Source organism: Urocitellus parryii, chromosome 5 (assembly GCF_045843805.1).
Source record: "Urocitellus parryii isolate mUroPar1 chromosome 5, mUroPar1.hap1, whole genome shotgun sequence".
Lineage (NCBI taxonomy): Eukaryota > Metazoa > Chordata > Mammalia > Rodentia > Sciuridae > Urocitellus > Urocitellus parryii.
The window spans coordinates 136,018,142-136,034,217 of record NC_135535.1 but is presented as its reverse complement, the minus strand read 5'-3'; the positions used below and the strand labels follow the sequence as shown (position 1 = coordinate 136,034,217).

Genomic DNA, 16,076 nt, shown 5'->3' with positions numbered 1-16,076 from the left:
GATTCTACCAAGGGCAAAGTTCAAAGTGGTTTTCATAATCTATAAATTTCTATATTAGTGAACAATAAAATTTAACTTGGAAATTTAAGAAATGGTTGTGGTTGGAAACCTTTGCCCTACCTGAGTTAAAGTTAAGCAATAACTATGAAATTGAAGGTTCCCTACCACCATTGACAACCAAGACTTGTCAGAAATATTTGTTTCTGAACTATGTTACCAATGAATAATATTTATTTTACTTTCTCCAGTTTACACACAATCCTTTGGAATCACAAGGGTGATGAGAAGGAAAAGCCACTATTCCTTCCTTGAGTTACTGAGTAATTAGAATGCTTGGATTATAGTGTTAGCAGTGCAGTAATTTGTACTTATGCTTCTTGAACCTCACTGCCTCATCTATGAATGAAGGACTTAATGGAAGAACATCTCTGAGGTTCCTCCAGCTCTCAATGTCTAATTTTACTCTGTTTATAAGGTTTCAGGCAGTTAACAACTTTTTTTGTAGCTTCTGTAAGTCTTAATTTTGTCATTTGACAATTGGATATTACCATTCCTGTTTTCCCCTATAGCCTTGTAATCAGATGAAATGAGTTGATAAATATGTAAATGTGATCTGTAAACAACAGACTCAGTAATTGCAAGATACCACGTAATGGTTGGTCAAAAATTATATTTCTAGCCCATTGGGATAATGTTACAAATTTTTATTCAGTAACTATTATAAACTGTAGTTCAGGCTGGGGACACATCAGTGCACAAAAAAGTATTCCCGCCCTTGTGGAAACAGTTTCTTCACTTTATCTGAGAGCGTGCACCTGGTTTTCATGGATTTACCTTCAATTCTGCTGTATCTTGGTCCTCCAAAAGAAGTGAGAAATAATTAACTACTAATTAACACCTCCCAACCAACTAGGGATTTAGGTTGTCATTTCTCTTAGTTTTTTTTTTTTTTTTTTTTTATTGGTCGTTCATAACATTACATAGTTCATAATACATCATATTACACAGTTTGATTCACGTGGATTATGAACTCCCCCTTTTACCCCATATACAAATGGGTGTTCAGTTTAAGAGTTTTGATTCATACATGATGGTGCTACTGATTCACGAGCAGTTGGTTGAGTCTTTTTCAGGGTGAGAAAGGATTTATATTTCCAAACTCTTACACACATGAGAAAGATGGGGCTCTCGTGGGATCAAGTGTCCGGGGCCTGGGAAAGACCAAAGTGACTTGGTCTATATAGGGAGTAATGTGTTCTGACCCTGTTAACCTCAGTCCTTAATTTGCTGGGTCTAACTGCTCCAGAATGCCAAAACAATAACCATGCCAACTTTACTGAGAAGGTAGATGAAAAGTCTATATGTTAAATAATAAGTTACTATGCATGTCATTTTTGAAAAGGATGCTCATTCCCATCTGTGTTAATCAACTTTTCATCACTGTGGCCAAAATACCCGACAAGAACAACTTAGAGGAGGAAGTTTGTTTGGGGGTTCACAGCTTTAGAGACTCAGTTCATGTTCACTGGACTCCATTTGCTCTGGGCCTCAGGTGAGGCAGAACATCATGGTGGAAGGATTGGTGGAGGAAGGCTGAAGCAGAGAGAGAGAGAGAGAGAGAGAGAGAGAGAGAGAGAGAGGAGGGACAAGGTGTAATTCCCAAAGGCACACCCTTAGTGACCTAGTTTTTCCAGCCACACCCTACCTGCCTACAGTTACCACCCAGTAGTTCATTCAAATTGTTAATCCATCAAATGGATTTATTCACTGATAAGGTTGTAACTCTCATCATTTAATCATTGCCTACAAGCCCCACCTCTGAACCTTGCTATAATGAGGACCATGCTTTCAAACCATGAGCTTTTTTTGTGGAACACTAAAAGTCCAAACCGTAACACTGTCTTTGGGCTTTTGCTGTCATATAATGCTAAGGATATGTTTTTTCTTTCTCTAGCTTGTTTGTAGAAAAGCTTCCTAGCCACCGAGATTACCAACAATGTGCAGTGCCTGAAAAGCAGGATATTATGAAGGTATTGTGGGATCGATTCTCTGCTGTGGGATCAAATGCTCCATAAGTATCCATTATTGATTTCCCTCCTGTTTCTATTCCTCCCCATCTCTTCCTCTGGAGAGTTTGAGCACAAGAAATTCATTCCATTAGGCATGATGTTTCGATTTCTTTTTAGACATTTAATGATTATGACTGAGCCAGTGTGAGGTCTCTAATTGATGTTGGGGGGAAAAGAAGACAAAGAATGTGCTCAATCACTTTCTGACATGAAGAAGGAATTATTTTTACATTTTCTCTCAGAGATAGAGAGAATGGTTATATATTTCCCTGTGTTTTGATTAATCTGTACAGCCCTGAACCCAACTATTTGAAAATCAACATGGATTTTTAAGGCAGCCACAAAGTTCTAGCCACAGTCATAATTGCGTAATGATGCTTCAGTCCATCACAAATCACATGTGTGACAGTGGTCCCATTAAGAGATATTGCCTAGTGACGTCATAACTGCCTTAGTTTGTTTGTAAGTACACTCTATAATGTTCACACAATGACAAAATCATTGAATCACACATTTCTCAGAATGTGTCCCCATCCATAATTGGCACATGACTCTGTTTACCTCTTAGAGAACTGGTCTTATGCAAAATAAAATGTTGGGGCTGGGATTGTGGCTCAGAGTGCTTGCCCCGCACATATGAGGCACTGGGTTTGATCCTCAGCACCACATAAAAATTAATAAATAAAATAAAGATATCATGTCCATCTATAACTAAAAAATATTTAAAAAAATAAAATGTTGACAGGGTGGTCTGCCTTAAATATTCTCAAGGAAAAGAAAGATCGTTGCAAATGCATTTGTCATAAACAATCACTTTAATATCTTTAGCTGAGAATGTATCCTTTTGAATAAACATGTACAGTGTTTCCCATTTATTCCTCCTAAATGGTTTGTGTTGCTCTTATAAGGAATTAAAGTAATGTATACAAAGGCAATCACAGCATGAAATGTTTAGATGACTTTTGAAAATTATGTTATCACATTATGGAATAAAGGGTCTCCTACCAGTCCTATGAAGCCTGAGGCTACCTAGATGCAGAACTCAGATTTTGTCAAATGGTTATCTACATTTTAAAAAATGTTTATAGTCACTGTGTTATCATGCCTTCATATAGCATTTAGCCTCAGAGAGTTCTGTATGGAAACCAAAAGTCCCAGGCTGCCACGGTGACTCTTTTCCTCTGATGGAGGGTTGCTCACATTTTATTGGTAGGAGAAAACTTCTGTACATTTCTCTTGTTTATGCCTTTGTTAAATAAATGGATAGGTGAATGAATGGGTGAATTAACGAATGAATTGAATGACAATGGATTAAAGAAAAGAAATTTTGGTGGAAGAGCCTGCCTAGAGGCAGGAGACTTGGGTTCTAGTCCTAACTGGGCCACTAGCTGGTTGTCTGACCCTCAACAATCTCCCCAGGCCTTTGTTTCCTCATCTCCAAAAAGGAGGGTAGTGATTAGACCATATCAGGTTTCCCGGATCTTCCTGCCATTAAGAATCACTGGGGAAGTTGTTTGAAATGCAGATTTCCCAATCCTTTCTCTATGTTAATTCTGTAGATTTATGATTAGGTCCTAAAATATATTCTTATGCATTGTGACTCAGCTGCCTTCTACACTCTGACATGTCTAGTAATCTCTACCCATCAAACATCCTCCAATGTCTGTGATGCTGCATGATTTACATATAAAATGTGTGATTCTACCTAATCCCTAAAAAGTGGGGCACCTGCCTAAACAAGGATGTATCTAACCAATGGAGTCAATAGTCTAACAAAGGAATATATATATTCTTTTTTTTAAAAAAAAAAAAAACTTCCCTGCTGAAAGTTATATTTTGGAGCCCTAGAATGGAGAAATTTATTTTTCTGCCATTATCTTTGGTTATTCTTGTCTTGATTTCTAATACACATGCCAGCTGCTTTTCTTTCTCAGCTAATGATCGGAACGAGCATACTGAAAAATCCTACTAATCAATATGTATATATATTTTTAAAAGAAACTGAAGGAGATTGCATTCCCAAGGACAGATGAATTGAAAAAGGACCTTTTAAAGAAATATAATGTAGAATACCAAGAATATTTGCAAAGCAAAGTAAGTTCAATTGCTACATTTATTTCATGACTGTTTTCTTTGCATTTTTTAAAAAATTTCACTTGTATATGTTTTCCAAATGTCATAAGCATTTAAATTAAAGATTAAAGATGCAGTAATGTGAAATCAATAAAAAATTTATGTTGGTGTCCAAGTTAAGCACTCTCACCAAAGATGTGGTATTTTTCTTTCCCTACAACATCTAATAAAGCAGTGCATTAGAAAATAGATTTGCTGCAGAGATTTAAATAACGCTTTTGACCAACTTTTGCCAATGTAACCTTGAGCCAGATGGCTGGATTTTTTTTCCAGATGAACAAAGGCAGTAGGAAATAGAGGGAACAGTGTGTGGTTTCTGATGTATCTAATTATGTAGGTCTTGGAAATGTAATTTTGTAGATAGAGCAGCTAACCCTATGGGTATAATGTAATCATGGCACCAAAGGATGGTTTTTCCTGGATCATTATTAAATAAAGAGTGAAAATGATAATGATATCTAAGAGACAGACAGGCATCAAAAGAAGAAATTGGATCAGTTTATGGATCACATATGACTATTGAGTGCTTAAAATGTGACTAGTGTGACTGAGACACTGAATTTCTAATTTCTAAAAAAATTTCAAATAATTTAAATTTTAATAATCACATGTGGCTAATGGCTACTAGATTGAGCAGTACAGTCTAGAGGTGAGATATTTTGTTCCATATAGTCTGGCCAGTCAAGCTGAGTCAACAACCCTGACATTGATTTTCCAATATTCAGAAGCACTGGGGAAAGGCAGAAACTGATTGTCTCTGGTAAAATACGAGTAGGTTTAGAACAGCTGTCTTAATCAGATTAAGGGGCTTTTGCTGTGATGTGTGTTTTTCTTAGTGTTTCATGAGTGTCCCTGTGAAGGTATCAAGCTGTCTCATCCCAGTTTGATGATTTTGTTTTGTCTTGAGAACTAACTTTTGTTTGTTTTTTTTTTTCTTATGGCATCCACATTTTTAGAACAAATATAAAGCCGAAATTCTCAAAAAGCTGGAGCATCAGAGATTGATAGAGGCCGAAAGGAGGCGGATTGCTCAGATGCGCCAGCAGCAGCTGGAATCGGAGCAGTTTCTGTTTTTTGAAGATCAACTCAAAAAGCAAGAGTTAGCCCGAGGCCAGATGCGAAGTCAGGAGACCCCTTCGCTGTCAGAGCAGATTGATGGAAGTGCTCTGTCCTGCTTTTCTGCACACCAGAACAATTCCTTGCTGAATGTATTCGCAGATCAAGCTAATAAAAGTGATGCAACCAATTATGCTAGCCACTCTCCTCCTGTGAATAGAGCCTTAAAGCCAGCAGCTACTCTAAGTGCTGTTCAGAGTAAGTGCTGACATGCCTCCTGCAAACACTCTGATGCTCCCTGATGGAACCATTTTTCTGTAGCATCTTGGAAGGTCTCTCTTTATTTTATTACTAATTGTGGTAGGATCCCTATGTTAAATGGTGTGAATTGCAGATGACCCTTTCAGCACTCTCTGACATTTACTATATATTAACTTTAAATTTCAGGAAACATGCCCAATGATAGGGCAAACTCTGTAGGACTGAATTTTGAGAATTCCAAGCATTTTTTTTCCTTCTGTGTGTTTTAATCAAGAAGCACATATGTTTTTAAGGTAAACACTTACCCAGAGAAGAAAGGAAGCTGCTGAGTAACTCTCTTATCCAGATTTTTGCTCAATAATAAAATGTTAATTCCAGGGATGTTCAGCATTATCCCTGTGCTGAGAGGGTCTCATACACATAAACAGCTAAAATCCAAACGGCATATGCATTTCTGCCAACAGTTAGTGCTGCTTAGTATTGTTAGATCAGTGCTGGCAAATTTCTAAAATCAAAGAGATCTCTTCCTGATAGACACTGTCAGATGTGAGTTTCTGTTCTCATTTTCAGAGTGTTATGATAGGCAACTGTTTAATTAGCTACTTTGATGCTGATCATTTTTAAAAATGTGCTTGTGCTTACCAATTTTCATTAGGACATAAGCAACTTCTAGTAAATACATTAATACCAGGGGCTGGGCTTATAGCTCAGCGGTAGAGCGCTGGCCTCGAACATGTGAGGTCCTGGGTTCGATTGTCAGCACTACATAAAAATTAAAAAAAATAAATAAAGTAAAGATATTGTATTCATCTTTAAAAAAGAATATTAATACCATGTCTTATAAGGTACAGGATGCATTTTCTACATCCTATCTATTTAATGGTATATTTGCTGTGGGCCGAAAGAAACATACACATTCATGGAAGATAGTTGTTCCAGGGCACAAAAATATACAAGCCACTTGCACTTTACTATTTTGTTTATAAAATAATTTATATAGGAAATGTAATTTTACCTTCCTTCTAATCAATATTTTAAGAGTTTTTAAACAAAACATGGAAAGTGAAGATTTGTATTTCAGTTTTTTTCCTCCTTTTTTTGTATCTTAGATTTAGTGGTTGAAGGACTGAGATGTGTAGTCTTATCAAGAGATCTTTGCCACAAATTTCTGCTGCTAGCTGAATCTAATACCATAAGAGGAATAGAAACCTGTGGAATACTTTGTGGAAAACTGGTATGTTTCTTTTTTTTTCCCTAGATCTCTCTGCACATGATTTTTCAAATAGTACTAGAGCTTCCCTGTGATCTGCAGAGCAGAATAAAAACATGCTAAGAACTGTAAATATAATAAATTAGCCTTAAAATATTAATCTCCTAAAAATACAACCATTTTTCATGGAATAATCTGAGAAAATGGATTGGAAAATTTCAGGGGCTCTAAATAAAGGCCTGTTTGAAATACTTTATCAAACCATAAATTAAATTGTTGTTAATAGAAGATCACAAGTATTCGGATTTCCAGATTCATCTTGTTTGCTACATCATATTTCCTTTACCATCGTTAGTTTCACATGTGTTCATATAATTCTTTCTACCTACTCTCATCTATGGCAGGTACCCTGCCATTGTTTTTCAGGTACATGTGGAATAAAACTGGAATTTTGTTGTTTTCTTTGGTTTAAGGCAATAGTTTTGGCAAACCAAGATCTATAAGCAGTGGCTCTATTTTATTATGGAAATGTTACCAGAAGTATGTGATAAAGGGCAATGCCAAAATAGAAGGAGCTAAGCGAGGATGGGTTTGGTTTCTTACCACAACAAAGATGAGCAATGTGTCTTTGGAAGCATTTTTTTTTTTTTTTTGTAATTTCCTCTGGGTATCAGTTTAAATTTCTGGATGCAGGCACATTTTCAGTCCTCAAAATTATTGCTTGAACAATATGTTTTATTCAACTCACATCCTCCTGCTGAATTCCAGTGTTTAATCATCTCTTTCCACCAGGAAAGGGGAAGCCACCTGTGATGAGCAGTGAGTGACCATCATTTCCCACCCACAGTCACCTTGGTTGTCCTTCAGGGGGTTGAGGGCTGTGGAAGCTTCCTCCCCAACATCTTATGTTGTATTTGGTGTGATTGATTGGTTGATTCATTCATTCATTATTCATTCCATCTGCCTCAGACATTTACTAAGTGTTTGTGCCAGCACTGTGCCAGGCACTCAGCAGCCTGCAACAGCTTTGGTCCCTGCTTGTAAAGAATCAGACAGATGACTAAGTGGGGCTGAGTGCGTTCGGTGGAAGCCCAGGCTATCAAGGGAATGTGTAACTGGGGAACCTGACCTTGTGGGCAGGGATGTGAGATGAGCTTCCCTGAGGAGTGATGTTGAAGCTAGGCCTGAAGAGTAAATCCAGCAGCCCTGAAAGGACTGGGTAGAATGGAAGGAACCGTTGTAATCAAGGCAGAAGGAACAGTGCCCAACTGGCAGGAAGGTCTTAAGGCTAGGGAGAGGATAGTGCTGGGGATAGATGGACATGCCAACCTGCCTTGGGCAAGACAGCTTCTCACCACCAGTGACTCTGCGCTCTGGGCCTCTGGTCTAAGGATCTCTCACCACCTGGGAGCCTCACTTCAGCTCTTATCTTTTACCTAAGAGGGATAATTTATCTTTTATTCTTTAACTGTGAAAGCTAAAATATTATCTTTATTGTGGAAGATCTAGTGAGTCTTCTCAATACTAGAAGAAAGTTTATAAGTTTTTTTAGAGAAATTAAATATAATTAATAAAATAAAACCAAAACCATCAATCTGCATAACTCTTAGAAATGCACTTGAGTAATACTACAAAATTATTTAACTAGCATCTCCCCTTCCAAAGAAACCTGCCCTTGTTTTGTTCTGATTTTATCCATTGTAAATCTGTCAAGATATTATTTATTAACTAAATTGTCCTGGACCCCCGCTTCCCAGAAGGGTATTTTCTATTTATGATAGATTTGCTACTATAAAAGTGGGTTTCAAGTTCTAAACAACTGGCACTCAAAACTTGGGGCAAAGAATCCACTTTGATATTTGGGACATTTTAAATTGTGATGGAGTGTATAGGGTGAGGGGGGAGCCAGGTTGTAAGGGAAAGCTTTAGTCTTGTGGAAAAACATTTCCCATTTTTTCCTATTTACTATTTACTGTTCTTTTTACTAATTGTCTTTCAGACACATAATGAATTTACTATTACCCATGTGATCGTGCCAAAGCAGTCTGCTGGGCCAGACTATTGTGATGTGGAGAATGTAGAAGAATTATTCAGTGTTCAGGATCAACACGATCTCCTCACTCTGGGATGGATCCACGTATGTTTGACTTGTTGGATTTCAGTTTATTTTGTAAGGCATATTATTTTCCTCCTTGAAGAAATTTAGTTTTATTTGTATTTTTTAAGTATAATAAATGCTATTATATTAAAACATTTAATTCAATGTTAGGCTGTATATAAATCTGTCAAATATGGATTTTTTTTTTTTTTTTTTGGTACCAGGGACTGAACCCAGAAGTGCTTAACCACTGAGCCACAGCCACAGCCCTTTTTTATTTTTTAAGACTGGGTCTCTCTAAGTTACTTGGAGCCTTGCTAAATTTCGTAGGCTGGCTTTGAACTTCCAATCCTCCTGCCTCATCCTCTCAAGCCACTGGGATTAACAGGCATGTGCCTCCATAGCCCACTCAAATTGGGATTTGAAGAGGGGTATTTTATTTATTTATTTATTTTACCACCCATAGTTGAGAAAGAAAACCTAAAACGTTTGGAAATTAGGTGACTCTTTCTGATGATTTCACATAGTCTAATGGAGGCTTAGTCAGATTTTTTTTTATAGATTTGACTAAGCAGTTACAATATTTTCTATGGGTTTATATTAGATTATCTAAAAAAATTCTGAAGATGTTTCATTTAAGCAGCTTTTGTATATATCAGATAGGGTCCATTTACTTCACTGCACTGCCCCTATAGGTCCAGAAGAGAGAGAAAGACTGGGAGCAGGAAAGAAAATATCACACTGTAAACAGCCATGGAATCAAATTAATGGATAGGGTCAAGAACATTGGGTTCTACCATCTACAAGGCCGTCTTAGGAGTAGGAAAGTGTTTGCAAATCAAATAAACATGAGTTTAAATCCCAGCTCTGCTAAGAATTTACTTGTGGGAACTTCAGCAAGTTCCTTAAGCAATGTGAACATCAATTTTATTATCCATAAAATAGGTATCATAATAATTGGATTCATCCTTAATGAATTCCTTAGCATATTTTTCTAGGGGCTCAGAAAAAATTGTGACTGTTATTATTGGTGATGATACTTTATTTTTCTATCTTTTCCATTTGGTCTCCTACAGCTAGACTTGGGATACTGTCTTAGTTCATCCATGCTGCTATAACAACATATCTGAGGTTGAGGAATTTATAAGGAACAGAGATTTCTTTCTAATAGTTCTGGGGGCTGGAAAGTCCAAGATCAAGATACTGGCAGTACTCGTATCTGATGAGGCTGCTCTCTGCTTTTAAGATGGTGCTTTGATGTTAGGTCCTTACATCTTAGAGGCAGAAGAGCAAGATAGCACTCCCTTCAACCTTGAACCCTTTTAGAAGTATGCTAATAGTCACCTCCCAAAGGCCATACCTCTTCATGCTGTTACACTAAGCTTCAGCAAGAATTTTGGAGAGAACACCATCATTCAAACCATAGTGTGTGGAGGCAAGTCATCCCATGCTTGCTGAGATTTCCAGAGCACAGCTTGGATGATGGCAAGAGTCCCTGAAGAATGATGTGGTCATTTTGTATTCTTGTTTATAGAGAAGCACTGAGTAGGGTCAACATACACAGACACATGTCTAGTATTTGGTACTATGTGATTTAGGAGCACAGAGGAGACTGTATTCCCATTCTACCTGTAAATAAGCCTTGCTGTGTGCTTGAAAATTGCTCTGTTTTAAAGTTGATATTTAGCTTTACCTAAGTACAAAAATGTACTTTAAAGCAAAACAAATTGAAGTATAGAAATTGTAACAAATTAAAAATGATAGTCTTTTAAACCACACATTATATTGACAAGTCAATGGTAGTTTATCTTTGGAAGATTTCTTTTGATTTGCATTCTCCTTTTCTTAATGTGACTATTTAAAGCAATTTCCAAATTAAAAGCACATGTTTTTTCCCCTATAATTTTCTGTATGTAGAATGCATGCCATAATGAATTTAGATTGTTTAAGTAATGAATTTGGCATAATTATAGAATTCTAGGACTTTTACTTAATTTATTTTTCTGTATCAAATTGTGATTCAATGAAAATAGGAATATGTTACATTTTTAAATCTCAATGATTGCAATAACATTTTTATGCTGGTTTTGACGGAGCATAATAATAGTAACCAATTCCAGATCTTTTTTTCAGATCTAAATTAGTCATAGAAAACAAAGACTGAATTAGAATCAGACAGACCTGGAATAGAATTTAGATTTCTTGACTTGACTAGCTTAATGAGCTTCAAGGAGTTGGTCTCCAGCTTACTTCAGTTTTTTTTCAACTATAAAATGAGAATAATGACAGCACTGATCTCGTCTTGTTATTGTGAGAATTCAATGATATAATTCTCAGTCAGTGATTAGTTCCGTGCCTGGCACATTATTCAATTGCTGTAAATGGCATCTGCAGCTATTATCATTGTCTCCATCATCATCATCATCATCAGTGTTGTTTCCATGGACTCAGGGAATGGCCACACCACCCTCCCAGGAGACCTGTGCTCATTGGATAGAAGTGACTCCTGTTGGCAGACATGAAGGGCTCAGAGAGTCATGTTGGGTACATTCTTGAAAATAAGTTAACGGGCAGAGTGAGATTTGCCTGTTTGACAAACTGCTGCCTCCACAGCACAATAGTGCCTTTGACTACTTCTTACTTTCTCACCAAGACATTGGAAACACTATGTTACTCAAAGAAAGCATTCCCAGTCAGATAATAGGCTTTAAACCTTGTATTCATGCTCCTACTAAATATTTGGGTTCTTTAAGTTAGGATAGGACTGGGGATGTAGCTCAGTGATACAGCGCATGCTTAATATGCATGAGGCCCTGGGGTCAATATGTAGCACATGCATGTGCACACACACATGTGCCCACAGACACACCTACGCACAGAAAGTCGGGAAATTATGTGATTCTTTATAGGCCAAGAGTTATTTTTCCTTGCAGAACGTGTATCTTTCTGTAAATAACCATGTGATTTTACCTTTAATCTATAAATAGGTAGAGAAGAATTTTGAATCTTGCATTTCTACCACATAACCCTGCTTGTGTAAAGGCATTAAGCTATTGCTATGGGCCTGTGCCCTTAGTTAATAATGACAACATTAAAATAACAAGAACAGAGTCATAATAACAGCTAATGACTTTGGTTCCTTTCTTTGTGTTAGGCACTATTCGAAGAATTTTACATGGATTATTCCATTTAATCTTTATATAACCTCACCAAGAAAATGATTCTCATACGTTTTTTATAAATGATGAAATGAGCAGGAGGAGGCTATGTGATCTTCCCTGTGTCTTTTACCAAGTGAGTCGTGGAGCCAAGACCCAGATAGTGTGTATCAAAGACCTTTTTTTTTTTTCATAAATAAAATTGTCATATTCCATTTTCAAGGGTCGTTAGGTTTGAATGTGAATTTTTAAGTCATTATATATGCATTTATTTTTTTATTCACATATGAACCTCTCACTTGCCTCTGATAAACCAAAGTTTTTATTTAGCTAGGAACTTTGGAAGGTTTCTTTTGATTTGCATTCTCCTTTTCTTTCTCTTAATATGAATATTCAGTTGCTGTGCATGATGACCCCAAACACCTTCAACAACCTACAGACTCCCACCTTTCTGTTTACAGAGAATGGTGATCTATAAAGGATACACAGTAATGTGGAATATTCAGTGAACAGGTTCCTTCCATGGTTTTGCACAGAAGTATCTGTGGTCCAAGGTCTCCAGTCCTTCCCAGCTACTAACCAGGTTACTACACTTTCCCAAGTCTCAGGATTCTTATACATAAAATTGAAATAATAAAATAAGTATCATGGATGAGTTTTGCTGATCAAATGGTAATCTATTTAAATCCTCTGGCAAGTCATTTTCTAGCTCTTTCCCAACAAGAAGAAAGTAGATAACAGACTTGGGAGCCACTTCTCAAAATCGTAGTGATTCCAAATAAGCAAATAATAGGAATGCATAAAAGGAAAGATGATGTCAGCAAAATATTTTTAAAAATCCTTATTCGGCTGTGTGCAGTGGTGCACACCTATAATCTCTCAGGAAGCTAAGGCAGAAGGATTGCAAGTTTGAGGCCAGCCTCTGCAACTTTGTGAGACCCTCAGCAACTTTGTGAGACTGTCTCAAAATAACAGTTAAAAAGATTGGGGATGTAACTCCATGGTGGACTCAGCTACCCCTGGATTTAATCCCCATTACCTTACAGGGAAAAACATCCTTATTGGAATAATGATGGTAAAATTAAAAAAAAAAAAAAAAAATCAATAGAATTTTTTTTTTTAATAGGCTATGGCCTGGCTAAGCCTCAGCTGCCCTAATAAGTTTGTCCTCTTTCTGTTTTATAGACACATCCCACCCAAACTGCTTTCTTATCCAGCGTTGATCTTCACACTCACTGTTCCTATCAGCTCATGTTACCAGAGGCTATTGCCATTGTTTGTTCACCAAAGCATAAAGAGTAAGTGTAACTATAACTAAGGAGGGGAGCCCAAGGAAGGCTTTGGGCTCCTGGGTCCATGTGTGTCTACACATAGCTTGTGGTCTTTGGGAAAAAGAATAAGTAGCAGCTGGCTCTTATAGACTAGTATCTCTGCAGCCTTTGGTTTTGAAGGTCCTTTCAGTGGTAAAATCCTAGTTCTTTTCTTGATTAATAAAACCTTGAAGTGGGTAACACTTAACTGTTATTTGCAGTTCGATTTTCAAGAACCTATTTCTACTGTATTATGTCCTATCACAAGAAATTCCACAGACTTAGGCTCATTACCTCCAAAATGTCCCTCGTTTGGGGAGATCAGATATTGCAGAGTATGGTCATAGGAATCAAATGTATTTTGGAGTCCTGACTTGACCCTTATGTCCATAGGATAGACACCTGATCCCTGTGAGTGTCTGCCCATCCTGGATTGATGAGAAGGTGATATTAAGTGATGGTGTATGTACAGTTCTTAGCCTAGTACTGAGCACCACAGCAAGCCCTCAATAAATAGTTGCTGTTGCTATAAATACCATTATAAGAAAAATTAGAAATATCTCCCCCTTGTAATTTCCTCTGTGGGGGGATCTTCTTCTGATCTTTCACACAACAGCACAGCTGCCTGACCCATTATGGTCCTAAAGGTGTTACTTCCTCGTAGGTTTCTCTCTTCTAGACCAGTCAGGGAAATACTGGTTTAGAAAAACCACAGTGGAATTTCTTTTTTGTGTTTTTCTTCCTCTGTCCCATTTGGGGACTATGTATGCTGTGTCACTGAAGTAAAGCATCTGGAAATCTCGAGTGGTCTTGAATTTTATACCTTTTTTTTTTTCTTTTTGACCCTGAAATTTAGCACTGGAATCTTCAGGCTCACCAATGCTGGCATGCTTGAGGTTTCTGCTTGTAAGAAGAAGGGCTTTCATCCTCACACCAAGGACCCCAGACTATTCAGTGTGAGTACACAGTATTAGTTACTTTTGCAGGTATTTTTTTGTTATTATCCCCCCACCCAAATTCTCTTTTAAAGGAGAAAAATAATAGCAGTGTGATATGGGGTAAAACACTATACTGCTTAGTTCATTCAGAGCTTTATCGCAGAAAACCAATCTTGTACTTCTTTGATTTCTTCTATTACTTTATTTATAACAAAATATTAGGATTTCCATAGTAGGGTTGATATGCATAAAGTTACCTTTATATTTGTTTATTTGTGTGGTGTTGAAACATTTTATTCAGTGTCAAAATAAGCAAACAGTTATTACAAAAAAATGATATTAAGTGTCTCATGAATTCTTTCTGCTTCATTTGGATGAATCATTTTTTAATAACCAATTAAAACTGTAATTGTACTTTTGGATAGCTTTGTACAGCCCCCAAATACATTATTTGACTACATATTTTCTATCTGTTTGCTTAGAAATTTTATGGTTACAATATTAGAGAAACATTAGAGAGCACAGAATTTCTTTAAAATGGAAATTACTTGGCAATCTGTAAATATTTTCTTGTTGAAAATGAATAAAACCTCATATTTGTTCTAGTTGGAAATAGTTTTTAAATTAGGAAATTTTTTTCAATTAGGAAATCTGCGCTTCCTCCCTAAAGAGAATCATCTGTGAAACATTATGATGTAAAACCAATTTTTTTCTTTCCTAGATATGCAAACACGTGTTGGTTAAAGACATAAAAATAACTGTGTTGGATCTGAGGTGATATGTTCCGAATGTAAGCACCATCAACACCAGACATCTGCCCATGGACATGTGGTGGCTGGATTTTCTTAAGATGTTTCCAGAAATGACTGATATTTTATATTTATACATTTTAGACCAGAAAGTTTGATATTTATTGCTCTTGCACATTTTGAAGTTTTCTTTTTGGGTTGCTCTGTCTCAAGAGAAGTCACATGGTGTTAAATCAAATACCTATTAATGTACCCAAAAACTATCACCAGATAATAAATTGTGCTGCAAAAAAAAAAAAATGGTTGGTGTTTATGGAGATCTCTACATACATGTTTAGACCTTTAGGTGTTTTGTTATATTTAAAAAATATATCATGTAAAATGTAATTCCAAACAAATTCTGTATGCAGGTGGTCTGTACAGTAAACCGTTTCTTGCTTTCCTGTGAAAAGAAACATGGCTGCAGTCAGCAGAGCCCATCCTGGGTTTTCAGTGTTATCAAATTCCAGGCAGTGAATCATTGTAGGACATGAGGTGGCAGGCTTCAACTCAGGGATCAGGTATCAGAGGACCTGGGGCAGCAGAGGATTTATTAACTTGATTTAGAAGAGTAAAAGCAGAGAAGCTTGGAAGAGGAACAACAGCAACAAAAATATCTCAGCTAAAATCAGAACCTATTACCATAAAAGTTAAAAGGGGTGACAGGGAGAAAAACATGAGGCATTTGATGAGATAACTGACAATACTTAGCCAAATAGAATAAATTTAAAAAGAAAACAATTTAGAGAGATACTTGTAATTTGAAGTGTTTATGTTTACCTTCGTGCACAGAGAAGAGAAATAAAGTAAATTTGGAACTGAATAGGAGGGCCTAAATACAGTGACATGGACTGCCCGAGGCTTGCTGTAGCATTTGTGTCTGTGACTTAGATAATGAAAGCACTTACTAGACCAAAAGGTGCAGATTAAATGGAAGTAATGGGTGTCTTATGAATACTGTTAGCAAATTAGATTGCTAGAGGAAAACCTGAGAATGGAAACATTGTGGGAAAAATTCAGCTACAAATATAAGAAGAGAAAAGTGAAAGTGATAA

The 16,076-nt window shown here is 36.7% G+C and overlaps 1 protein-coding gene across 1 annotated transcript in view; it reads left to right on the top strand.

Moving 5' to 3' along the window:
- Stambpl1 (STAM binding protein like 1) overlaps positions 1-15,225 on the top strand; it is a 44,429-nt gene extending 29,204 nt beyond the window's left edge. The window contains exons 4-11 of the mRNA XM_077798940.1: positions 1,955-2,030; positions 4,068-4,163; positions 5,159-5,516; positions 6,629-6,753; positions 8,729-8,866; positions 13,171-13,283; positions 14,152-14,251; positions 14,955-15,225. Coding sequence (XP_077655066.1) covers positions 1,955-2,030; positions 4,068-4,163; positions 5,159-5,516; positions 6,629-6,753; positions 8,729-8,866; positions 13,171-13,283; positions 14,152-14,251; positions 14,955-15,011 — 1,063 coding nt within the window. The 3' untranslated portion in view covers positions 15,012-15,225. The remainder of the gene's footprint in view (positions 1-1,954; positions 2,031-4,067; positions 4,164-5,158; positions 5,517-6,628; positions 6,754-8,728; positions 8,867-13,170; positions 13,284-14,151; positions 14,252-14,954) is intronic.
- Positions 15,226-16,076: the final 851 nt, after the last annotated feature.